This window comes from Chiroxiphia lanceolata, chromosome 5 (genome assembly GCF_009829145.1).
Source record: "Chiroxiphia lanceolata isolate bChiLan1 chromosome 5, bChiLan1.pri, whole genome shotgun sequence".
Taxonomy (NCBI): Eukaryota; Metazoa; Chordata; class Aves; order Passeriformes; family Pipridae; genus Chiroxiphia; species Chiroxiphia lanceolata.
In genome coordinates, this window is record NC_045641.1 from 24,720,548 (window position 1) to 24,746,560 (window position 26,013).

General features: G+C 35.4%; 1 protein-coding gene across 2 annotated transcripts in view; it reads left to right on the plus strand.

Moving 5' to 3' along the window:
- Positions 1-26,013, plus strand: part of CTTNBP2 (cortactin binding protein 2) — a 77,965-nt gene that overhangs the window by 44,474 nt on the left and 7,478 nt on the right. The window contains exons 6-19 of one of the 2 annotated variants that reach the window (XM_032688673.1): positions 4,791-4,890; positions 5,343-5,493; positions 6,601-6,855; positions 9,771-9,888; positions 12,250-12,525; positions 13,908-14,003; positions 14,438-14,517; positions 15,615-15,701; positions 15,785-15,884; positions 17,525-17,677; positions 17,949-18,136; positions 20,791-20,969; positions 24,206-24,411; positions 24,639-24,824. In XM_032688673.1, the coding sequence (XP_032544564.1) occupies positions 4,791-4,890; positions 5,343-5,493; positions 6,601-6,855; positions 9,771-9,888; positions 12,250-12,525; positions 13,908-14,003; positions 14,438-14,517; positions 15,615-15,701; positions 15,785-15,884; positions 17,525-17,677; positions 17,949-18,136; positions 20,791-20,969; positions 24,206-24,411; positions 24,639-24,824 (2,175 nt within the window). The remainder of the gene's footprint in view (positions 1-4,790; positions 4,891-5,342; positions 5,494-6,600; positions 6,856-9,770; positions 9,889-12,249; positions 12,526-13,907; positions 14,004-14,437; positions 14,518-15,614; positions 15,702-15,784; positions 15,885-17,524; positions 17,678-17,948; positions 18,137-20,790; positions 20,970-24,205; positions 24,412-24,638; positions 24,825-26,013) is intronic. The other variant, XM_032688674.1, reaches the window with a different exon arrangement.

Here is a 26,013-nt window from a genome sequence, read left to right on the forward strand (position 1 = left end):
GTCTTCATGTATTATGAATATATTTATGAAATGCAGCAAGTATGTTAGATATGAATTTCAGAGATACAAACTCCAAGTAATAATTTTCAGACTTTTAACATAAGACTTTGAACAGCAGCTTCCTTTAGAAGTCCAGTGCACATTGCTGTAGTTTTTTCTAATTATGTAAAAATCTCCTGGTTTCTTATACTGCAAGTAGTATCACTGTACTGTTTTGGACACTAAAGATGAAATCCAGCAATACCAATGACAAAAATTCCATTAATTTTTAGTAAAGGCAAGATTTTACTTCAGAGTAGAAGGTGGAACATAGTGCCATTAAAGCCACTGTTTTCAAGAGTACTTTGTGGTTTTATTTAACAAAATATTTGTTAGTAATATGGTTAGAAAACCTTGATCCAGTGTTCCAAATAGTATTTTGAGATACTATTTCATAACTTTTCTCAGGTATTTTAAAAAATAAAAGTAAAGTTAGGATACAAGATCCATAGCTAGGCATATATTGTATATTTTTTTGACATGTTCAGGGTTAATTTTGCTACCAGGCATATGGAAGGAGGAATTTTCCCCTTACTTGGAACAATATATTTTGTCTTTGCTTGCTAGGTGCTATGGTCTATTTTGTAGGAACAGCTGGGCCTTTTCACCTGATAGATTCTTTCCTGTTGCCAAGATCTTCAAAATAGTGGAAAAGTCCCTTTTTTTTTTTTCTTTTGCAATTTTCTTTTTTTCAACTTTTTATCTGCAGTATTAAGAGTCCGAGTTTATTTTATTGTGTGGATTGATTTTTCTCCCCTCACTGAGAGGATGTTCAGTGGATTCTTCTAGGCTTACATTGATTTATCATTGCTGGTGTTTGTGGGAGATCAAAATTGACCCAATTCTTCTTTACTCATCTTGTATTCCAAAAATGTTTCAAAGAAAATACCCCAATTTTCAGTTACAATTTCTGAGCAGCTCTTACTGACAGCAAAGGCAATTTGGTTTCTTGTTTTATTGTCAAAATTTCAAATACAAGAGGCACTTGACAGAAGTGTGAAAACACAGTAATAAAAACAAACACATGCATATGCATCCTGTAATTGTTTAGTATCTTTTACTTTTTGAGATAAAAAATATATTACAGAGGTTACTCTTCTATTTATAGTTGACAGGATGTCAAAAATACTTTTGTTGTACAAATCATCACATTTTAGCAACTAAATTAATTGTATGAACTCTGAATTAGAGAATCACACAGCAGCACTGTTGATGTTTCCTTAATACATTATATGAAAATTGATAGTAGCTTTATAATATTTTTGGAGGAAAATTTTTATGCTTAACTTTAATATATAATCCTTTTTCATTACTTGCTTTTGTTCCCAAGTGCTTGGATAGATGCAACAATTCAAAATGGAGACTTTTAAAAACAAGTTTATGTAAAAATATATAGGTTTAAGAAACGAAGAATAGAAATAAATATTATTAAAAGTTCTTTTCAATAGCTTTTTTTAACTAACCAGGTGGAAAGAAATTACATTTATTTAATTTAAGGATAAAATAATTTATTGTTCAAAGTTTTCATTGTGTTGAGTAGGGTTGTCAGTGGTAAGTTTATGTCTTTTGGCTGGTTTTTTTTTCCTTAGAATCATACGATCACTTAGGTTGGAAAAAACCCTTAAGATCAGCAAGTGTAAACATAAGACTTAACACATAAGCTTAACTTAGTGGGTGATGACACCATGATTTAATTTACTGTGAATGTTTTCAAAATGGAGTTAGTGACTAAGTGGATTTGGAGATTTCCAGGACCTTTCTAAGTCAACTAACCAGATTTTCCTGTTTCTCCTGGAAAAGATTTGGCCAGAAGAAAAGAGTAACTCTAAACTTGGTAAGAGCAATCATAGTGAGTACCTTCCTTCAGAAACAAACACCATGTTGCAGACAGTGTGGGAAGAGTGAAAAGTGAATGATTTCCGCACATTTTCAGTGAAGAAATACAGTATTTGAGACATGTAGATAACTAGAAAATGGTAGAGCACATTGTAACCAGCATGGTGGCAGCAGCTGTTGCATACTCTCAGCCCGTTCTCTAGAGAAAATTGAATTACACAAGAAAAGAGAGCACTGAAATATTCTGTCCTAATTAATCCTTATTGCAAACTATGTAGCTTTACTGCTTGTAAACAGTTGCCTTTTGAGAGCTGCAGCAGAGGATTTTTCCAGCTCGTGGAGTTAATAGCAGATGCTTTGTTTCTGACACACACTGTCCCTAATTCTGTAGGTCTGAGACAGAGAACTTCACCCTAAAAATATACACTTTCTTTGTGTTTGAATGGACATGAGGTAACTGTTATTTTTATTATTTAATCACTAGATTTGGATAGCTGAACAGGTTGCTTTGTCAGGCTGTCTTGGTTTGATCCGTTAGCAAAGCAGAAGCCACTTCTGTCTGTTATGCACTTAACATGTACAGTAGTTCTCTTAGCTATAGATCTGCATAACTGTATTGTGTTGTAAATCCTGACCATTCTCTGCCATGTGAGGTGGTTGAGAAAGACAGAATGAAACAATAAAGAGTTCCTGAACCTGAGAGATGTGAAGAGAATAATAATAATATCCTTTGGACTTAGCTATGTGCTTATCATATGCATTTATGATATAATTGATTCTGTACTGTCCTGAGTATTTGGAGGCTGTGGCACCCTGAGTGATAGGAAAAAACTGGAATATGTGGGAAGTAGAAAGGAGTGAGGTGCAGAGACATACAGCTACACGGAGTCAGCTTTGTCAAGCCACCGGATGTATCTGCATGGTGTTTGCCAGCACTCTTGAAGAACTAACTACCTGGCTGTGGTGGAGAGCAGTAAAGTCTCCAGGTGTTTGTGCTAATTCACTTCCATGTTTTGCTTTTATTTTGATCAAAACCTTTAACTTAGTGATAACATCAATGTCTGTCTTGTGCCTGCCCTTCCACCCAGTGCTGCCCACTGCTGATCATTTCTGTGGCAGACAGGAGTGAACTGGATGTAATGAGCCTGGAGTGACCCAAATTACCCAAATCCCAATAAAAAGTTCATCCAGAGGACCCAGGCTTCTTGGATATAATTGCTCTTTTACTTGACATGCCACCAGAACATGTCTTGTAGAGATTATTCACTCACATGGTGTGCCTTATGAAAGTAGCTGTATTTCCTCATGCCTTTACTTCCCCCTTAAACAGCTCTTTTCAGTGAACTTCTTCAGAAACAGTATTTTCACAGAGAAAAGCTACCACCTGAATGGTCTGCCAATCAATAAATGAATTAACTGTACCTTTCTAGAAAGGTAGTCTTGTTCTGTGTGTTCTTCATGGCTTTTGCATGGCTAACATATGCTTTATGAAGAAACAGAAAGTATTCTAGTCAAATACTTGAAAGTGCTAGATGAAAATTTCTACAACATCCCTCATAAACTTTAGAAATATTACAGGATGTCAAGCAGGAATCTGTATTTTCAAGTTAATCATTTATTATAAGACTGGGAATGATTATGAAAAGAAAAAAAGATAGGTCATTCTTAGCAGAGGTATTTTTTGAGTTAAAAAACAAATGAAAATATAATTTTATTTTAAGTCAGTATTATCTTACAGTTGGAAGGACTGGGTATGTTAGTTAACTGAGAGCTTCTTTGTGACTTAAAAAAATATTACAGATCAAGTCCTGATAGCTTATTGTGACAACCAACTTTACAACAACAATGACAACAAAAAAGTATTTCAGATCAGATTACTTATTTCAAAATTAATCTTAATTTACAATATAATAAGGTAGAGTGTTTTAAAATCTTATTTCTTAATATTAAATTATTTATTCAATAAACTCTCCCACATCTGTATTAATATTTGAAAAAATTATAATGGAAGTAAATACATCAACGAGTGGTTTAGATTAGTCAGATTTCTAAGTAATTCTTAGTATATGTTTCTGGTGTCTAGAGATAAACTTCACCAGCAAAGCTTGGCTTCAGGATCTTACTGAGTGCTGGAATAGCATTCATTGAGCCTGCTCAGAAAACAGGTCAGGAGTTTATAAATGATGTTGTAGCTGAGCTTATTTTCCAAGTAATAGTTTCAATTAAAAAAGACTTGCTTTATTTTGGTCTAGAACCAATTTCAAGAATGAGGAGCAGATTAACTATTTTCTTCAAACTTAATTGCATCAAATGATATTCCAATTTGTGGATGAAAAGCAGTCTAATTACTATGTAATTAATTATCTTAATTTAGCTGTAGAGATGGTGAAATCAGGCTGGTACTATTCATAGCATGTCATTTTGGAAATATATGAATGGGAATGGTTTGCAGAGGCTTGTCAGCTTATTTTATTTGTCACTGCTCTCCTAAGTCAAAGTGTCCTAAAACAAGACTGACCAGTGCATTGCTTGAGTTATGTGTGGCTTGTGAACATTTCCTCTGTGGCCCTGGTATTTGGGATTTATCACTTGACTGCCAGTAGGCAGTGATGCCTTTAGGTTCTCCTGGATAATTCAGATTCCCCACTTTGGAGGTAAAATAGGTAAAAGCACTGTGGGAGTTGCCAGCAGTGGGCATGTATTCAAATCCCAGCAGAACCCAACCTAAGGCTTCTGCAAAAGGGTGGTGGTGCCCCCAGGGAGTCAAGTCTCACCTCTGCCCTGCAGACTTCTTCCTGTCCCCTAAGGTGTGTGACCTGTAGTCCAAAAGACTGGCTGATATTGCCCCTTGAGCCTCTGGTAATTTTAACTGCTTGGTTTTGTTGACTCAGTCTATGATTCTGCTCCATTTTTAGATTGTGTGAGATTGCTGCTGACTGCAGAAGCACAAGTTGATGCTGCTGATAAAAATGGCTTTACACCCTTGTGTTCAGCAGTTGCCCAGGGACATGTCAAGTAAGTGAAGTCTTTGAGATTTTGGCTATCAGCTGTTATTCTATTTTATATTCTTAGTACTTTTTTCATTACATTATTGTTGCATTCTTAGGTATAAATGGATTTAACTATAATTTATTGAAAGCATCTGCTTAAATGCCTTTTTTGTTGTTCAGCTGAAGGTTTTTCTTAAGCAACTGTCATCAAATGCTTATCAGGCTTGTGAAATTCAGTGTTTTACATTTACAGTTTTTAAATATCTCTACAGTAGTTTAAGATTTACAGGTTTAAAGTAACCTGTCTTTATACCTATCATATAAAATTATATCTTATGCTTGTCTATGTGGGGTGATCACAAGTAGATCTGTATCTGTAGAATCAGTACTTTATTAAAATATTTAAATGTTTTAAGTTATAAAGAGGTTTTGGATGTAAAATATAAGACAATTTTACTGTTTTATTGTTTGCTGTAGGTGTGCAGAATTATTAATTATGTATCAGGCTGATATTAACCATGCTGCTGAAAGAGGACAGACACCTTTGTACTTGGCCTGTAAAAATGGAAATAATGATTGTGTTAAGATATTGTTGGAAGGTGGAGCAGATCGAACAGTAAAAACCCATGTAAGTTAAAATAGTTCGTAAAGTTAAAGTACCTTTATAGTACTGAATATTTACTTTAAAATATTTATTTAAAGCTTTCTTTAAAGATGGAATAAATTGTGTAATTCGAAAATAGTATTTTGTTCTTTTCATTATACTTTTTGGCTTTTTAAAAACCGTATGTTATCTAAAATCTCCAAAATTATGTGACTTTCGTATCATTTTACATATTTCAGATTTTACCTGCAGTTTGCTGCAGACTTTTCTCCAGCGCTGCATTTGTAAAACAGAACTTTTTTGGTCTGACTTATTTTTAAAGTGGAGAAGTGAAAATAGGGATTTACTTCCACTTTTTATGTTAGGTTGCTTTATTGTTGTCCTTGAGGGGGCAACACCTCAGAACTTTTTTGCCAGTATTGTATTGCCAGTATCTCATATATCACAAATGAGAGAAATGGCAAAAAAAAATTGTATCTAGAGGAGAAAGGGGAGGAGGACTGTCTCAAAATTAACATCTATGTATTGCCTTTTTCAGGTGCTTTCTTAAGACTCTTATGTAAACATGACAATAAATGTGGGTGGTAGGCTGTCCAAAAATACAGCACAAGGAGTAGTAGCTTCACAGAACATTCTACTCCTCCTGTAATTATTACACTAAATTTTTTATCATTCATATATTTTGCATCTGGAAAGTAAATATATTGGACTTGCAATGAGAGAAAGTTGTGATGTCAAAACCATGAAACTGATTGATTGATTAATGCAAAATGAAATAATATTGATAGTTAGAATCGTGTTAGTTTAATACATGATAGGAAAGCAGTTTGCTAACGGCATCTAAGTCCTGTATCACTTAGACTCTTCTAAAAATTTTGGAGACTTTATTTGTTGGGCTGTCCTTGGAGAAAGCTGTTAAATTTTCTTTCTGTTACATTTTCTTCCTTCTCTTTCTTCCACCCCAAAAACATACAAGCAACAGTTTTTCCAGAGGATTATTATGTCACCCCCCCTTGCTTATCTTCTTAATTTCCAAACAGAACCTTCTGTTCAGATTCATTGCTGATATGTCTGCAAGCATTTTTCTATGTATTTAGTGGGAGTGTGCTGTTTGATTTTGTTTTTTTTTAGGATGGCTGGTCACCAATTCACGCAGCAGTGGATTCTGGTAATGTTGAAAGTCTCAAGCTCCTTATGTACTATGGAGAGCCAAACAGCAGGAACTCTTTGACAGATGCAGAGCCTAATTTAGACTACTTTGATTTGGAGAAGAGAGAAGATGACTACAGCACTAGAGTAAAGCCTGTTGTTTCTGCAGATCTCATCAACCATGCTGACAAAGAGGGTTGGACTGCTGCCCACATAGCAGCATCAAAAGGCTTTAAGGTCAGTCTGTGTGAAAAGTTACAGTAACCTGATAGAATTTAGGCAGGATAAATTCTTTTATCTTTGAAGTATTAAAATTTAGATGTCAAATCGAAGTTTATTATCTAATTTCTTGGCACACTTGATTTAACAAAGATAGAAGTATACTACTAGTGGACAATTTACCTCAGAACCTAGGTGTCAAATGGGGTGAATTTTCCTATTTAAATGTTTGTTTCTTTGTGGACAACAGTAAAAAGACAAAACATTACTTGAGATTCAGGTTTTCAAAGCTAAGGTGAGGTGAATACCACCCTGAATGCCAATTCAATGGGTGTCATGTACTTACGAATGTACATTAGGTGGGCATAGTTTCCAGTTACAGGTAGGGATGATTTAGCTATGCACAGTTTTTCCTGTGGGTAGGAAGGAGAGGAAAAGCAATTCTAGTATCAGATTTGTGCAGTAATATGTTGTTTAATTTATTATTTCAGGCAGCCTTTTTTGGCAGGCAGTATGTTTTTTTGGGGTTGGGTTAACTGATGACATGGAGAATGACCTGACAGGTTTTACTGATGACAAACAGGAAGATTTCTGGAAATTGAATATTACTTGAAGGTTTTGACATCAGAAGCCATGCACTTCTAATACTGACTGTTTAAAGGACTTCTTTTTATATGACAGCTGTCAGACAGATCTTACTGTGAAATTTTTACCCAGGAAGAAAATGGAGGATGCTAAACACAGAAGAGAGTGAATTTTAAGAAAATATAGTCTAAGACTTCAAAACTCAGCTTGTGATTACATGCCTAGTTCAGTATCTGTCATTATGTTCATTTTTTTCCTGATAAATGTACTATGATGTGTTCAAAATAGATACAGATTTATGATTCACTTTATTAAGTTACGTTTTTTTAGGGACCAGCCACTGCTTATTCAGTATTTTGCATTACAAAAAGTCAGTGTTCCATTACCAGTGTCTCTTAGGCAGGTGCAGACTCTTATTCTGGTTTCCACTCATCTGAATTTAAATGGAGTTTAGTCTGCAAATACTTAATGTGCAATATGTTGGCTCTTTCTGCAATAAGATAGTCCTCAGGAACTTGGAAGCTAGGTTTCATTTTCTGTCTAAAAGTTGCTTTGAGGTGATCTCTTGAAGGTTCTGACACTGGAAGTCTTCATGTATATCTTTCATTAATAAGTCAAGGGTTTGAGTTTCTGAGCACACTCCAAGTCAACTGTTTGAGGTTAGTCTCTTACGTGATGAAGGCAGTGTATAGCTGGCAGGCAGATTGCTGGTTTTAATGTTGCAGAGACTTTATAAAATTGTATTTGATTAAATGCGTTTATTGACTTGAGGTATGTTTGGGATATTAAAAAGCTAAAATAGCCATCTTCAAGTGCTGTTAACACTTTGCCTTCATTCTCTAATCCATTATCTACACTGCATATCATTCATTCTACCATATGATAACTGCATATAAGCAGTGCTGGCACTTGCATATTTTTGTTCCAAGATGGATAGGTGCCATTCTTTACAGTTGCTTTCTGCTAGGACATTTTAGCTGTTCTTTCATAGGCAACAGAGCCAACAAAAATCCTCATTTTACTAAGGAAATAGGCTTGTTTCTTTGTTCTGACCCACTTCTTCCTGCTTTACTTCCCACATTCAGCCTCACAGTTCAGTCCTCTGCCTTCTGCTGTCTTTGCTATTCATTGCTCCCATTTGATAGTCAGTGTTAATGAACTAACCTGGAGGGAAAATACGTGCTTTTTTCTGCTTGATTTTCTTCTGGCAAACTTAGTGAACTAATCCATTTTTTAAAAGCAATTGCAAGTGCTGGAACTACAGCCTGGTAAAATTTCACCTCACAGGTGAATACCTTGAATAACTGCTATGTTTATGAAATGTCTCAGGATGTCAGATATACTGACAAAAGTTTCTGGTAGAACAACTACAAAACATTAGCCAAAACTGCAAGAAGCCACTGTTCTGCATCAGCATAGTTAATAGCTGCTTCTCTGTGTTTTCAAGGTTTTGTTTCCCTGCTGTGCTTAACCCCAGAGATTATTAATACAGTATTAACTAGTATAACTTCTGTTGGCATCTTTTTTTTAAAAAAATGTGGCTATGGGACCTTTAGTATTTTTATACATCTTACAGTATGATTGTACCAATCCAAACTTATATGATATAATCTTTCTAATAAATTTTAATGATTTTTCCTTTTGATGAGTATATGACTTTTTTTAAGAGGGCATCATATTATTGGCATTCACAAGATGTTTATACTCTGACTTAATAAAAATGTGGGTTTATTTCACTGCATTGTTACTATGCTTACAGAAATTCAGGTTTACCTGTCAAAGAAGAGGCTTGCAAGGTGATTTTAAAATGATTATTTTTCTGTGTCCCAATGAGATATGAGGCGTGATAGAAACTCATACTTGATTAATTGCAAAGTGAAAATTGGTTTTATGGATTGCTATCTAAATAGATTCATTTATTAGTCTGATTAAACTTTAGAATTGCTTATTTGATGTTGCTTGAACATTGAGCCCAAGATATTCAAACCAGGTTACGTAGATGGGCTTCTATTTCCTTATGAATACCTAAACTAGTGGCCAGATATTAGGAATTTCTTAATTCAACTGATCAGCATTTGATCAGCTTGGAGACTGTAGAAGCCTGGCTGCATATGTTCTGCTTTTTCAAAATCATAATTTGAGACTTTCAGGTCTGCTATAAAATATTTTTACTCTGGTTTTCAACCTCCTGCGTAACATCATTTGGATTTTCATCCATAGAAACTCCGTAGCTGATTATCTTTGGAAATGTACCTGTAAGAATATCAGTTAGGAGTCTAACTGCATATTGGTAGAAGACTTTAATGCAGCAAATGGACAAGCAAATAATACAGTTCCTACCTTTGCAGAACTGTCTAGAAATCCTTTGTAGCCATGGTGGACTAGAGGCTGAGAGAAAAGATAAGTGTAATCGAACATTGCATGATGTTGCCACTGATGATTGCAAACATCTCCTAGAAAACTTAAGTAAGTAAATGCTATCAGCACTATATAAAAATGTTTTTAATAAAGAACTTGTGGGACAAAAATGAGAAATATGGAAAGGGTAGTTGTCACTTCTTTGGCACCACAATATTAAATTTCCTTAAGCTAGCAAGTTTCTATTCTTCAAATTTAGCAAAAGCATATGATTACATTTTGTTTGAGGTTATTAAATGACTCATCTTTGTTTTTAAACCATTTGAAAAGATGGTACATATTGTACATGTGCAAACATCCATATTCTCTTAAAATTTCTGAATTTAATATCAGAATTACTTTTTCCAAAGCTATTATCCTCCTCTTATCTTTTCTTCAGATTCTTGCAGAAGTAGTCACTTAGTAGTGGATAACTGTCAAATTTCTTCAGGCTAAAACAATCATCTAGTCACATCTGAATCTCTTTTTAAAATATAGTTTTATTTGTCACTTGTTTATTGTTGAGGGGATTGTTTGTTTGATTCATCAAAAATGTCTTAGAGACAACATCGAACAACTTCTTCTTTCCAACATCAGTAACTTCTGTCAGAAGATAGTTATTCAGTTGAAACCTGTTATCTTCTTCCTTCTCTGTAAATTTTCTCAAAATTCAGTAGAGCAAACTGACCTGTGTATTTCTTGAGACAGGACTTAATCCATCCACTCACTAGTTCTGTATATATCTCAACGTATTTATATCTATATATTCAGAGAAAAATATATCTATATTTCTCTGTGTGGTGAAAAGTATTGTCTTTGTAGATTTGTATGCTTTTTATTTATCTACCTTTTGTGTTTGTTTTGTGGGATATAGGGATGTGGGTAGTTAAGTTCCCTGATTATCAACAAATTAGCAAAGCTTTCTGTCTACTGCTTCTGACTTTCCTCTTCAGCTATTATAAATCTCAGTTCTTACCATTTTACTGCAGGTTCAGAGGGGAACAGCTTACTTTCTGATAGAAGCTTCTCCATGGTCATCTTCTTTATCGAACTGAAGGCAATTTGTAATGGCTGAATCTGTAGCCTGTTAAATTAATGCTTGTATTATTTTCATCAGTCTTAGCATTCTGTTTCTCTGGTCATGCTTGTCATGGATCCAACTGCTTTTATCAGGTCAGAACCTTTGGTCTCCCCTTCTCTTCTATTCACTTTAAAAAGCCAGGACTGCATTTTGGGTAAGATGTGTATGTACCATTCTCTACCTTCATCACAGTCCAGTAAGGTTTTCATTGTAAGGAATTACATGCATGTAGGACAGGACGATGTGCTGCCAGAGATCGGAATGACTGGGGGCCGGGATTGCCAGCTCTGCTGTAGAGGTCACATGCAGTGAAGTTTAGATATATACTGTGCCTCTGTCCTAGGGGCCTGTTTCCTCATGGAGAACCCTCTGTACTCCTTACAGTCTGTGCTCATTTCCCTGAGGTCCAGCCATCAGAAGGGCAAGCCTTTGATACATTTCTCACAATTCCACATCTGAAGGATGCCTTTGAGTAATCTTTTCCCTATGGTAGGCTACTGTGTTTAAATCAGAGCTTTTCTGACATCAGAAAAGCTTCATCAGTTTGTATCAGCTGAAGATCTGGCTTCTGAACACAAAAGCAAAACCAAGATCATGTTGCAAGATTTCATAATAAGCTGATTTTTTTTATAATAGTGTACTTATTTTTAATTTCAGGGATAATTTCTGAAAGGTATTGTTTTGACATGAAAATTAGAAGATAGTTTCCTTTTCAATTTTAGTAACCTAAATGGTCCCCAGAGACTGCTGCTTCTATTGAGTTGTATTCCAAAGAGCAGGATTTAAAATAACTTCATTGTTTCTAGAATGTGCATGTAAATTTCCTATTTTCCCTTTTTAATATTTTGTCAATTTATTCTATACCAAATAAAATATACACTTTCAAATGAATTTTTTCTCCTAGCTCTTAGCTTTTTATTTAAAGATGTTTGGCTCAGCTGTGTTTTCCACTTGTGCACTAGTACCAGAAAATTCTTTTCTGAATTGGTAATAAAAATGTGCACAACAATAATACACTAAAATATTAAGACACTGTCCACCATCTGTCTTAATTTATAAGCAACTAGTCTGTAAAGAGGAAATATAAAAAGTACATTTTTTCTTGCTTCCTACTATTTAAGCATAATAATCCTGGTTTGTTTTGTTTTTAAAGATAGGTACCTTGATATTTTCATCACTGCTTTGATGTTGTAGTAGTGATCTGTGCTGCTCTTTGCCATTTGCTTCTCTATAGCAGGAGTTATTTTGTAGCTTTCCTTTGTAATATTAGATGTTGGTCTATAATAATGGGATTATTTTAAATTGAGTTTTACAGTTTTTCTCATTGTTGGTATTTTGTTTTTCAACAGATGCTCTTAATGTACCTGTAAGGATTTCAGTCAGTGGCATTGAACTAGCCCATTGGGGTACAGAGGAATTTGATACAGAAAACACAATATGTGCTTTAAATATCCGCAAGCAGACGTCATGGGATGATTTTTCAAAAGCAGTGAGTCAGGCAGTGACAAACCATTTCCAGGCAATCGCTTCTGATGGATGGAGGAGCCTAGAAGACCTGTCATTTAACAGTGCTGCAGAATCCAATATTGGCCTCAGTGCAAGCAGTATATTATCTGTCAAACTAGGTATCAATATTGGTGTAATATAAGAGCAAAACTTGGGGGTTTTCTTAAATTGGTGAAATCTTGTAAGATAAAAGTATCTTTAGATTTCTGGATCTTTTAAAGCTTAGACTAAGAAAGACCAGTACTAGTTATGCACCTTTGAATACTGTTGGCATGAAAGCATTCTTTACTTTTATCTGTGTTTATGGCACAATTCATTAAGCACTTTAATCTTGGGACCATGAGGCCCTATGTTAATTAGTCCTTTACTCAATTTAGTACTCTAGAGGAGAAATCAGTATCACAGGTGAAACAAAACTCTCACCTTGATATTGCGTGCAGTTTTGGGTTCAACGGCATAAGAAAGATGCTAAGCTCTTAGAGAGCATCCAAAGGAGGGCAACAAAGATGGTGAAGGGCCTTGAGGGGAAGCCATAGGAGGAGTGGGTGAGGTCACTTGGTTTGTACGGCCTGGAGGAAGCTGAAGGGAGACCTCATTGCAGTCTACGACATCTTTGTGAGGGGAAGAGGAGAGGCAGACACTAATCTCTGTGGTGACCAGTGACAGGACTCGAGGGAACAGCCTGAAGCTGTGTCAAGGGAGGTTTAGGTTGGATTTCAGGAAAAAGTTCTTCCCCCAGGGTGTGTTTGGATACTGGCACAGGCTCCCCAGGAAGGTGGTCACAGCACCAAGGCTGCCAGAGCTCAGTAAGTGTTTGGGCAATGCTCTCAGGCACAGGGTGTGATTCTTGGGGCTGTCTTGTGCCGGGCCAGGGGTTGGACTTGGATGATCCTTGTGAGTCCCTTCCAATTCAAGATATTCTGTGTTACTGTGAAAGCAATTTGAAGCAAAGCCCACAATGCATCTTTACAGTACATCCAGAATATACAGTAAATACAGACTGTAAATCATTGGCATAGGTAAACAGAACTACTGTTTTATATAACTTCATTTATCAAGGTAAAAAAGAGAAATACTTAAAATTGTGAGAAATCAGCTGAATTGTGGTGGTAGTAGTAACAGTTGTGTAGGTTTCTGAAAATTCTTGTAGCTCATCTTAAATCTCCTTCCTTCTTCTACCTGCCCATCAACCAAAAAAACCCCTATTCACATTAGACTGGGCAAATATCCTATTTTACTCTATTTTACATGTAAAGATGTAAAGACAGGCTAGCTGCTAAACATTTTAAACATGTGTCTCGGTTGACAGAAGACATCAGTATCCTCAGTCGTGTATCAAATAATAGTGTGATTTAGTACATCTCATACATAGAACTGGTTTGTTTGTCAAATTTGTTAGCATATGCACACAATCTTCATAAGCAAGTGAATATATTTGAGCATAGGACACTTTATATAGATACAGGGAATATCTCTTTCTTTTATTTTTTCTTTTTAACAGGAAACGTTTCATGGTCAACAGGTCAGATTTTTTCCCAGCCCCCATGGGACTTTTTGAAGAACAACAGAGCTGAGCATATCACAGTGTTTTTGTATGGTAATTTTCAAATCATAATTTTTCAGTTTTGAATGTTAAGACACTCTGTATAAAATACAGAGAATTTTGAGAATCATTTGCTACTGGTTTTTTTCTTCAGTGCTACTTGATTCTCAGAAATATCGTATCTAATTAATTTTTTAACTAGACTTGAAAGTATTGACAATATTTAGAAAATACGCTGGCATATTTTTGCATAAAAGGTCCTACTACCTTTTTCAGTTATTTAGTAGTATCCGTATTGCTTATGTCATGGATAGCCATGAATCTATGGTGCTAGGTAAATGCCTTTCATTTATTCAGCATTTTAATTTACATAGCCTCTAATTTTAGGAGCTTACTGTAGAATACTGCATGAAAATCATATGTATCTGTCATACACGCATGTAAAACATGAGAGATTTAGAAAAGTTATTTGCGTATCTCGTTTTAAGGACCTCAAGAAGGCTGTCTAAATAGTGTGACTTATGCATCCATGATCCATCTTCAGACACTCCAGAATTACCTACGCCTGGTCAGTACTAAGCTAGCTTCTTTCAGTGTGCTATTTGTTCATAAAAATACTTCTCTAATGGTGTTGACTTAAAAAAAAAATCATTCTTTTACTCCATGAAAGAACGTCAAGACTTCTAAAAAAATTGAATGGGATGAAAGCTGGTATTTTAAAATAAAGTCCCCCTGAATCTTACCCTTTAACTTTAGTCTCATGAGGGCATTAACTTTCTTCTTTAAATAGCTGCTATCTGAGTAACTGAACTGCTTAAAAAATATATTAAAAGGTCTGTGATATCTTATTGCTCTCCGGAGTTATTTCATTCCACTTTTTGAGGGAAAAATAAATTAGAATAACATTCACATAAGAATGATTTGAAACTTGAATTTTATTACTAGCTTATATCGATATCTCCTGTAACTCTTAGTTTGTTTAATACCTCAAAATATAAGGTTAATTAGAAGAGTTAGCTTTCATAGATCATTTGTTTTAACATTGCATCAAATCAGAATTAGATTAGAATCTGCATAATTTTTGTTGTGTCCTTGGATAGTATGTGTTGTTAGAAGAGTTGTAATGCCTCAGGTTTCTGCTGTATTCAGCGATATTGCACAGTGATATGAGTGTATTCCCTTACTGACTTTTTAGAGATAAAGTAATTTTACAGTTGAGATAAATAAAATATATTTTATTCTACCATATTGTTAACATGATCCCATTTCTACTGGAAATAAAGTCCTCAGTCTAAGTCCTTAAGTTGGCAGTGAATTACATTGATGATTTTGACGTCATTCCGATACATATTTTAATTCCACATTAAGAAAATATTTGCGATTCCTAAACTCATTATTCCTACATGAATTTTTCAAGTTTTAAAATTTGTTATGACAAAATACCTTGTTAGGTAGTTTTACAAATTAGGATATAAATTTATCAATATATTCCCAAGATATTGTATGCAAATATTGTCTACTTTGAAACTAATATAGTAAGGATTATCAACTCCAGTAGTGCAAAGCAAAGAATTTTGTCTGTTAGGTGCTGTGTGTCATCTAGGTAAAAACAAAATAAATAATCCAAGTCTGAGCTTTCAAGAATATTTTATTGTCTATCTGTAGGTTGAACAATACCGCAGTGTCATTTTCCATGGTCCAGAAGGAAGTTTGCAAGATTATATAGCATATCAGATAGCATCCTGCATGAAGGTATTTACACAAACATATCAAGTAAATTAATCTATAAATCAGAGTTTTCACTATTTCACCAAATCTATAAATTTTCAACACAGCAAAAGCAAGTGGCTGCGGGATCCACATGTGAGATCGTTAAAGTTCAAGTGGATGCTGGTTTCTCCAAGGAGCAGCTTGCAGAATTGTTCATCAGTAGTGGTAAGGTTATTTCAGCTTCTCCATATGGGCAGACCAGAAACAAAAAGAGAAATCTGAATGTCATAAGCAAATATTTTATTTGTAGAATTACTAACTTTTTAATAGAAAAAAACTACAGTTCAGTGAGACTGAATTGCTGTCTTCAACCTGCTCTGCAGTTGACCTCTATTCAAGTATGCTTTCATCCTGTAGCTTTCATTGTCTTTCTAGGTTGCAAGAAACTGAACAATCCCCTCTGACCATGTCTGTGCTCATGAACAAAAGCAGAGCCATCCCATCAGGTCATACAGTGCCATGCAGTGCTCTGTTCTGTTTGTGCACATACTTCCTGGTGTAACTTTAGTCTGTGGCAATTTTTCTCTAAGGAACTCCTGGTCACAGTTCGGAGGATAGCTTATGCCAGTGATTATTCCCTACATGTCATCTTCAGTGCCATCACATTGCTGGGAGAGGAGAGACCATTTAGTCAGAAATCAGCCAGGCTTTGGTGTTTGGCTTGCAGGCAAGAATGTCACTAATAGTCTGGTTTGTTTACTGGCTAGTGCCTCTTAGGAAAGCTGCTCTTCTCTATCAGCAACATACTCTTAGTTGTCTGTGCTTGCATTTCAGTGTGGTGCTGCTGGTTGAGTCTCTCATTTTTCTGCCTGCTTCTTGCCTCATTGTTCTGCTACATTTCCTCTCCTAAGAGAACACTCCTCCTCTCTCTAAATGGATCTATCAGACACAGAGGAAGTACCTGTCTTCCCTGCTCTCAAGCTGTATCCTCCTAGTAAAACACGGCAGTAATAGTCAGGAAACCGCAAATAAAAAGCAGTGGTCAGATACAGTCAGATGCTGTTAGTTTTGCCCTTTTACATGTCAGTTTCCTTAATGACCATTTTTAGTACCACCTTCAAAAGGTTCTGAAACAATGGAAGGGACAATATACTCAAGATGAGTGTTTTGTTTTATAGATATATTACAGAAGTATTCACCTGGGATTTAGTGTTACAGGAACACATGCAAACCCTGTGTTCTTTAAGCAATAATATATTAAAATCAGGAAAATTAAAGGAAAATAGCTGAAATGTGAAAAAAAAAGTATATACCTTATTTTAGTGCCTATTAAGATGCTACTGTGCCTCATACTAGCTCTGATTGAGTGATTCTTAAAGATATTGAAGGAAGTTTTGAAGAGAAAATAGTAGCAAACAAATAGAATGATAAAGTTTCTTATAAACATGGACTATTCTGAAACCTTTTATCACTATATGGTATTAAGAGTACATGTTAAAAGTTTAAGATGTATTACAGCAAAGGAAAAAAATGTTTTCAGAGGTCTTTACTATCTTTTCTGTTGTATTTATTTTCAGTGTGCTGAAATCTTTCCTGTCTGTGAACATCTGTGAAGATCCCATTATAGCTATTTCAAGAATTTATTTTAATCATAGATTTCATTTTTTTTCTTAATATACAGTATGATGTTTTTTCTGTTGTTTGATTTTATGCTTTCAGTTTTGAACATATACGGTCTGCTCCTGTGAACATGTTAAGAGGAAAAAATTTTTTTAAAAATCCTTTGTTGCATTAGTTGCAGTAAAAACTGTACACCTAAATGTCAATTTTCCTAAGTAAACATTAATGGGATTTTTATATTTCAGCTTGTCTGATCCCTGTCAAACAGCCTTCTGTAGACAAGACAACCATTGTGATTTTAGAAAATCTGGAGAGAGCTTCTTTGTCTGAATTACTAGGAGATTTTCTGGCAGCTCTTGAGAATCGGAGTTCGGAAAATCCTTGCACAATTCAAAGAGGTATTTAAAGTACTTGAGATGGAGAAATGTTTTTACTACAGTACAGTTGTATGACAAACAGGGAACAGGAGAAAAAATGTAATTTGTTTGTTTTTATATTTTATTGTGAACAGTTGTTCTTAACAGAGATAGCATGTTTTAAAGCTAATTTATGGTGTTTTGTGGGTTTGTTTTTTTTTTTTTCTAACTATGTCACTGCTTCTTGCTTTCATATGAAATCATGTCAAAGGTTTGAGTATTTCAGTAAAGTGTTTTTATGGTTCCTTTTTAGCAAATGGAGTTTCTGGTGCTTTTTACTTTCATGAAAACTGCTTTTTACTGGGGACAATTGCAAAGTGTCATCTTCATGGCTCTGACCTGCTGGTTCAGCAGCATTTCCGTTGGGTTCAACTTCGGTGGGATGGGGAACCAATGCGTGGCTTGCTTCAAAAGATTTTAAGGAGAAAAGTTATAAGCAAGGTAAGAACTTGAATCAGCTTCAGCAGTTTTGCTCATCACCAGGTCTGTGAAATATTTATCATGGTAATGCCGTGTAGTGGGTTGACTCTGGCTGGACGCCAGATACCCAATAAAGCTGCTTTTTCACTCCCCCTCTACAACTGGACAGAGGAGAGAAAAAAAACCAGCAAAGGATTCATGAGTTGAGATAACAGCTGGGAGAAGTCACTTATTGATTACCTTCACAGTCAAAACAGACTGAAAGTAGGGATATTACTTAGATTTATTGCTAACAGGATCGTAGCAAAAGAGCGAGAAGTAAAATAATCGTAAAACCACCTTCCCCCCACACCTACTTCCTTCCATGTTCTCCCTCCTCTCCAAAAGAGAATAAAGATGGGAAGACTCTTTTAACATTAACAAATAAATGGAGATGGGAAATTAAAAGAAAGATGTAGGCAAAAGAGGAATTGTGGACTTTTGAAACTTATTTGGAAAAAAAACATTCCAGTGTGATAGCAGCTATTGCAGACAGTCAGGCAGTGTTAGACATAGGGAGGGGGAGTTTAATCAAAACAGCTGCAAAGGAAAATAATCTTGGCAACAGAGTTTTGAACAGGCTTAAAAGGGGAGATTGTTCTATGAATAGAAAACACTGTCAGTAATAAAGAGTACTGTTGTGGGACAAGAGACCTACTGTCAGTTCTGAGTGTTCAGCTGGATGTATCTTAGTTATCCTTGTGGATGTCATCTCCTGTACCCTTTGCCACAGTTCTCATGTATAAAAGCTTACTGATTCAAAGAAATCCTGAAGAGGAAGTGTGTAGTAACTGTACATTTCAGTTATGAAAATGAGGAAATTTAGAAACATTCCTAGGTATTCTTTAATCACAAGAAGAGGAATAGAAAATACAAAAAAAGAATCATGTGAAATGTATCTATGAAACTTTTAATAGATTACTTTTCTTACATTACATTTTTCAGCTGCATAGTTATTTATTTCTGAGTCCATACAGGCACAGTAAGCTGGAATCATTGTCAGTGCTTGTCTGGTTGAGAGTATGAATGGTTACCACAATCCTTGCCAAGGATGGAGAGGGTGGCCATTGTTTGTAGGCATGTTCTGGGGTCAGTTGTAGCTGGTGTCTTGCAGATAGAGTGTAGTGTTGGAATGAGGTACAGACCAGAGAAAAGTGCAATAAAATATGTAGCAGAATTCTTCTCTATCCTCATGAGGAGAAAGGTTGTATTCTTGAGCCTACAGTGGAGAATATCTAGTGATCTAAGCCTCTTCATAAAAAGACAGAAACACTTTGATCACAGATCATTCAAGATCAGAGAGGACTGTCTTCAGCTGAGCCAAGAAATGCAGCAATGCAGACAATAGCAGAAGCAGGGGTATTCTGGCTTGCTCACAGTCACAGTCTGGGTCAGACTTATTCTGCTAAAACTGCTTTGGCTACAAGAACTTGCAGCATCATGTAACAGGTGTCATTTTCAGGCTGCTTTTTAGGCTTAAAAGAAATCCTTAGTCTCATAGGTTAGAATTTGACAATGTAATAGGTTTCTACTTCTGACTGAAGTTGAACAGAATTTGGGGAGTAATCTCATTAAGTTTATTTTCTCTCAAGCATATATGCAAATGGTTTCTATATGGAGAAAAAACCATGTGTCTTCCTGTATATTCCTTAATTAAATATTGAAATGCCCAGTGTGCTAGCACATTTTTTTATAATACATACATGTGCCATATGCAAACTCAAATTCCTGTTGGTATGGGACTTAAAATAGTGGATTCCAAAGTTAAACATAGAAAGAAGATTAGTATGGTATAAAAATCTAAAGGAAAGTAAAAGCACATTTACTCTTTGAACAATGGACTATTTCAAAGATCTTTACTCTGTGTTCTGATAATTTGTTTGTGCCTTAATATTCATGGTTTTGGGTGAAAATCTCTTTTCTCCCTAATTGTAACTATTAGGATATATGGGAATATGTTTTTCTACATTAACTTCACCTGTAGACTCTGTTAAGAAGCTCAGGCTTTGGTGCTGTCAGTTACTATCCCTGCTGTGTCTTTTGATGCTTCCTTTAATTTAAACTGTTTCAGAGGATAATACTAGGATTAGAATGATGGAGACTGTAATTCAGAGTCAGAGGAAACAGAAGATTTTTCTGGCATTAAATAATTCACCTGTAACAAGGCATACTAAAAAATTTAAGTCTTAGAAACAGGCATCTTTCCTTTATTGCTACTAAATCTAAAATCAATATGGAAATCCACTGAGCATATATCTGGATCAGACTTTCCTGTTCAGTGTGATTGGATGTTCTTTCATATACCTTATTTATATCACATGCATTGCGTAGGATATGGTATCCTAAATATTTTAGAAAAGCAGTGCTACCAAAATTTGTGTCTCAGTTTCCCACAAGAAAGTAAAGGCATGTCAATTTATTGATAAGGAGATGTCTTTTAAAGTGTAGTTGGGCAAATAAGTTTTAATACAGCAAGACTTCAATATACTCCATTAAAAAGGTTTGACCAGTTTTTGACTGTTCCTAATTTTTGTAATAGCAATACATGAGTTAAAAACCCCACAAACCTGAGGGTTTCAAGGAAAGCGTTTGCAGCTCTGGTCTTATGTCATGTCAAACATGTTTTCTCTCTGCAGTTCAGAGGCAAAGTACCTCCTCCATGTGATCCTGTGTGCAAGATCATAGACTGGATTCTTGCTGTTTGGCACCAGCTGAACTCTTGCTTATCACGTCTAGGAGCACCTGAAGCACTTATGGGGCCAAAACATTTCTTCTCTTGTCCTGTGGTGCCAGGGCACAGCCAAACAACAGTCAAGTAAGATTTCAGTTTCCTGTTTGAGGCTGTTCAGTGCCAACTAGATACTCACTACAAATTTAATAGTTGTGTTTTCTCCCAAAGTCAGTCTTATTGTGATCTTTCAGTTATTTTCTGACACAGAGGTTACAAGATTCAAGAATTCTGAGACTGACAAGTTGGTAGAGTCTCCTTTTGAAGTTGTATATGAAGAAAGTTTGGAGAATGATTTCTCACTCATTTAAATACCTGGTATAATTTTAAAACATACCTACAATTTCACAGATACATTATCTTAGTAAATAAGGCAGATATATACATTTAGTTATACATATGGTTAGATGTCCAGTAACATAAGAAAATATTTTAAAATGAGGAAAATTCTGGCTTTTCTAGCCTGCAATTGCATAAACATCTGCTCACATTCCAACTGTAAATGCTAGCAAATGATACAAGAAACAGTAACAGAATTTTAGATTATATTAATTTCACACTAAGATGTTGTTTGGCTATATTAGAAAGGTGATAAGCCCCTAATTAAGATTCAAACTTATTCAGAATTCTAAGAATAATATTCGATTCTGCATACGTGACATAACTTTTCTCACTGGCCTTCAGAGTATTCTCCTGAGTCACCCCACGTTTGTTCCTTGTCTGACCTTTCTCCCTGACCTTTCTTCCAGGGGCCTTTGCTTAACATGTGCAGTGGTTGTCTCATCTCATGTTCTGTCTGCAGATCTTGATACATTTTGCTTATTCACTTTCCTTTTTTAAAAAAAGTACAGATTATCTAATCTTCAGTGTAATTATCAAAGTCTAAATGTGGATATAACATTGACTTGAAATTTTATGGGTGCTGGGAAATAAAAAAAGAATAAAGTATCTATCTCCCATCTCCCTCTTGAATCATGTCCTCTGAAATGTTTTGATCATTTATTTATTTACTGCACCGGCATTAATAGAGGGCAAAAAACCCCTATTCTTTAGATGCCTTAATTATACATGTATTTCTCCTCAGTGTAACTTTGACTGTTTTCACAAATGCTTTATTTTGAGCACAACCCTAAAATGTCTTTTATTGTAGTCATATGCCATCTGACTCCTCATTTTAATGTAGTTTTTGTCCACTAATAAACAATTAAAAAGCACAGCTCCAGTGAACTGGACACTTTTAGTTTAGCAGCATGATGGCTAACAGTGTGGCCATCCAATTAGCAATAAATAGCTTTTAATTAGCAGCTCACTGATTGCTGTTATTTCGATCTAATAAACCACACCTGTCCTCTTGCCCCTTCTCTCCACTGTGCTGTTCTGCTGCTTTTTGCATTTATTAAAGCTTCACTGAGTCAGTCCAATTCACTGAGGCAGTAGACAGCTATCTACAAACTGGGTTTGTTCTGGGCTCAGTGTCAGCATGAGGCAAGAGGAAGAAGCAGCAGCAGGGAAGGGAGTGAGAAGGCGTGACAGGAAATTGTTTCCTGCTGTGTTTCATGTAGCATCACATGTTTTGGTGAGTAAAGTGAATAAATAAGGAAAATTTTAGCTATGTATTTTTCTTGGTTTTGAATTAAAGGGAATTAAAGTTGATGTTCTAACAGCAACGACTTTCACTTTGCAGAGGCAGGGCTGTGCTATACCTTTCCTAAGTATCAGCTATATTCAAGAATGGGGAATTTATCAAGATGAGTGCAAACTTAAAATTGAATTTAAATACTAGATTTGAATTTTATTCAGGGAGCATGGCATTGCACAGCCCATCAGTTGTTAACTGTTAGATTAGAATGGGCTCAATTAGAGTTTTCTCTTTGCAGTGTTCATTTCTGATCATTTATACTGGTAATATTGCAAAATGTCAAAAGCTTTCACAGGCAGAAGTTGAGGGAGAGAGTTCCTTACGGCTAAAATAAAAGCACTTGTTTATTTTGGTAGCATAACTCAGCTAGCAGAAGCAAACTGTAGCTACATCTAATACTATCTACACCATTATGCAAAGGAAGTTTCAAGCAATATCTCCAATGTGCATTTTACATCATATCTCAACAACTGTGCTAATTATTTTTTAAGTAATGTAACTTTATAAAGCTTATAAAAGCACTTTATAGCATGGTTATATACCATAAAAGCTCAATTTTATGCTTCATAACTGACCAAAAATACATCTATCAAATGATTCATGCATTCTAATTTCAAAAAACTAAAAAGAAAAAAAAACAACAACAACAAAATCATCATAATATTTTGGGTAATAAGATGGCATCAGTGTATCAATGTATTCAACAAAACAGTCCACTTAAGTAAAACATTTTAGCCTTCACTTTTTCTGAATGGATTTCTGCGAAGCTGAACACAGCATGATAGCCTGTAATTTCTTACAGACCTTTGATACAAACCATCTGACTTAACTGTACCATCTTCCTCCTATAAGAGGGTATAAGGAAAACCAAAAAGAGTTGGATTTGATCTAAAAAAGATTGTCTCAGTTGTAGATGTGAGCTGAGCCCTAAGTCTGAAATTCCTAACCTTTATCCCCAGAGAACTCTGTTATTTTTTCCTAACACAAATATGTCACTTCTGTGCTAAAATATCATAATATTTCTCTCTTAGAAAGCAAAAATCCTAGAAGAACCATGTCCTTTTGAGTCAAATTTTTGTAATCAGACCCAGTCTCTAAAGCAGATAATCTGGAAAATCCAGAGTATCCTGGTAACACAGTTCACCATAGATCAATAAACAGAAGGAGAGTGAGAGCATGACTGCTGTACAGATAGAAATGTCTTGTAAACTGAATGAATTTGGAAGTGAAAGAATACTGGAAGGAGGACAGTCATAAGTGAATATCTCCTTTTTCCCATGCTGGCAGCAAATAGGCAAGGAGTGAACACCTGCAAGCATGGAAACTTCTCTGTGCACTTTTTTTTTTAATATATATATATATAAGCATGCATCTTTCTGGGACATTTTTTTTTGTAGCCTTGAAGTGGAAAGGATGTTTCACAGTCTTTATCTGAATGAGGAAAAGCATCAGGTAAATAGTTTGCTAAAGCACCAAAGCAACCTAAAGAAAGTTAGATCAAATAGTTTAATACAAAACAAACAAACTTTACCTTAAATAAAATCAGTCCCTCTCTGAAATGGGGTGCAATACAAAGTCCAAAATATACATGCTTCTTAAAAATGCAAAATCTGATACCCAAAGTATAAAATCTTGGGGTTTGAGAATTGTCTCTGAAGTTAAGAGATTGTTTTTGTGCCTACAGGTGGATGTCCAAGTTATGGAATGCTGTGATAGCTCCCAGAGTTCAAGAAGCCATACTGTCCAGAGCCTCTGTGAAAAGAACATCTCTACCAGGACAAGCAATAGCCAAAAAAAGCCCTAGCCAAGGGCAACAGGCTGTTGTTAAAGCTGCTCTCAGTATCTTGCTAAATAAAGCTGTTTTGCATGGCTGTCCTCTACCCAGAACAGGTAACAGTGAACTGTCTGAAAAGCAAGTAGTTGTACACTGCTGAACTGGGGCTTTTAACTGCTTGGTTCCTTTTTTAAAACTTCCACAAAATGTTACTCTAGTTCTGATGGGAAGTGCGGGTTAAAAGTATTTACAGTCATTTAAACTGAGTAGTTGTATAAGGTAGTCCAAGAAGAACCATTTGCAACAGGCAATTCTTCTTAACACTGTTCTATGTTTCTTTCAGAGCTAGATAATTATATAGCAGATTTTAAGGGAGGAAATTTTCCTTTGTCCATGGCTTCAAGCTACAAAAACTGTAGTAGGAAAAGAGGTGAGAATGCTTCTTGGAGAAAAGTGAGCACAAGTCCTCGCAAAAAGTCAGGCCATTTGTCCTCCCAGTCATGGAATAAGCAGGAGACAAACGCTGAAGGTAAATAAAGCTTTCTGTTTTCAGTTCTGGAAGAGGAGGGGTAAGGGGAGATGTTAAGCTGTATAGATTCAAATCAAACATTCTTCCTACATCATGAATTAAAAATTCTCAAATAAATGACACTCATGTTTATGTTCACCAGTAAAAAATTATTTACTTCCTCTCCCCCAAATTATTTCTTTGTGACTTCAAGGTGTCCTAAGTTTGTTTGTTCTAATGCCCTTCCTGTTGTCTGATGATGAGGTAGGCATTGGCTCAGATGGTGGAAAAATAAGCAGTGGTTCCACCCCGTATCACAGGGAGTGATGTATCAGTCTCTATCCCAATACCAGATGAGAGAAAGCTTTATTACTTTATCAATATATCAATACTGCTTAGATCTGCTCCTGATTTACAGTATACCTACTTCTTTGAGTTTTCTTCAACTTACTTTATAGCTTCTCTACAATAATTACTACTGTGTGAATCCAAATAAAAATAAACTAATACATTCATCTTCAGATCATGCATCCCTTCTTCAGTCTTATTAGAAAGATTAGGAAAATTTTATTAGAAAAATTTTCACTTAAATTGCAAAAAATAAATGTAAAAAGTTCTGTGTAGTCACAGATACTGTGAATTTTTCAAGAAGTTTCCACATAATTTTCACTATGCAGCTTGATAAAGAGGACTTTATATGACTGGGTCTGTGCCCGTGTATAAATGTGAAAGTTTTATTAGTGGCTGACACTTTTGAAAATTCTTTCCACCCTAAGATCTTAAGCCAGAACAAGCAGTTTACTACACAGAGATAATGTCTGGATATATGCAGAAGCAACATCATTCTTCCAAAGGACACATATTTCTAGGAGGAAAACTTAATAATAATATAACTTAATACAATATGAAACAGGAAAATTTCTAGGGAACAAAATCAAAGTACTTACTTTGCTTTCAGAAAATGAAGGCTGCTCCTTCACAGGGAAGATTTAGGAAAGGAGAGAAAGAGTCTTACACTCACACACACTTTAGGAACTGTAAGATTCTAGCCTCATATACAAAAGACTGGAATACTTGATGCCTGGTACTTTGCAATGTTAAATTGAGCTATTCATTTTTTCAGCCCTTGTTCAGAAAGAAATCTGCCTTTTCTGAACTGCAACTCTGATGTCCTCATTGCCAGTTCTCTGTTTGAATTGTGAACTTATCT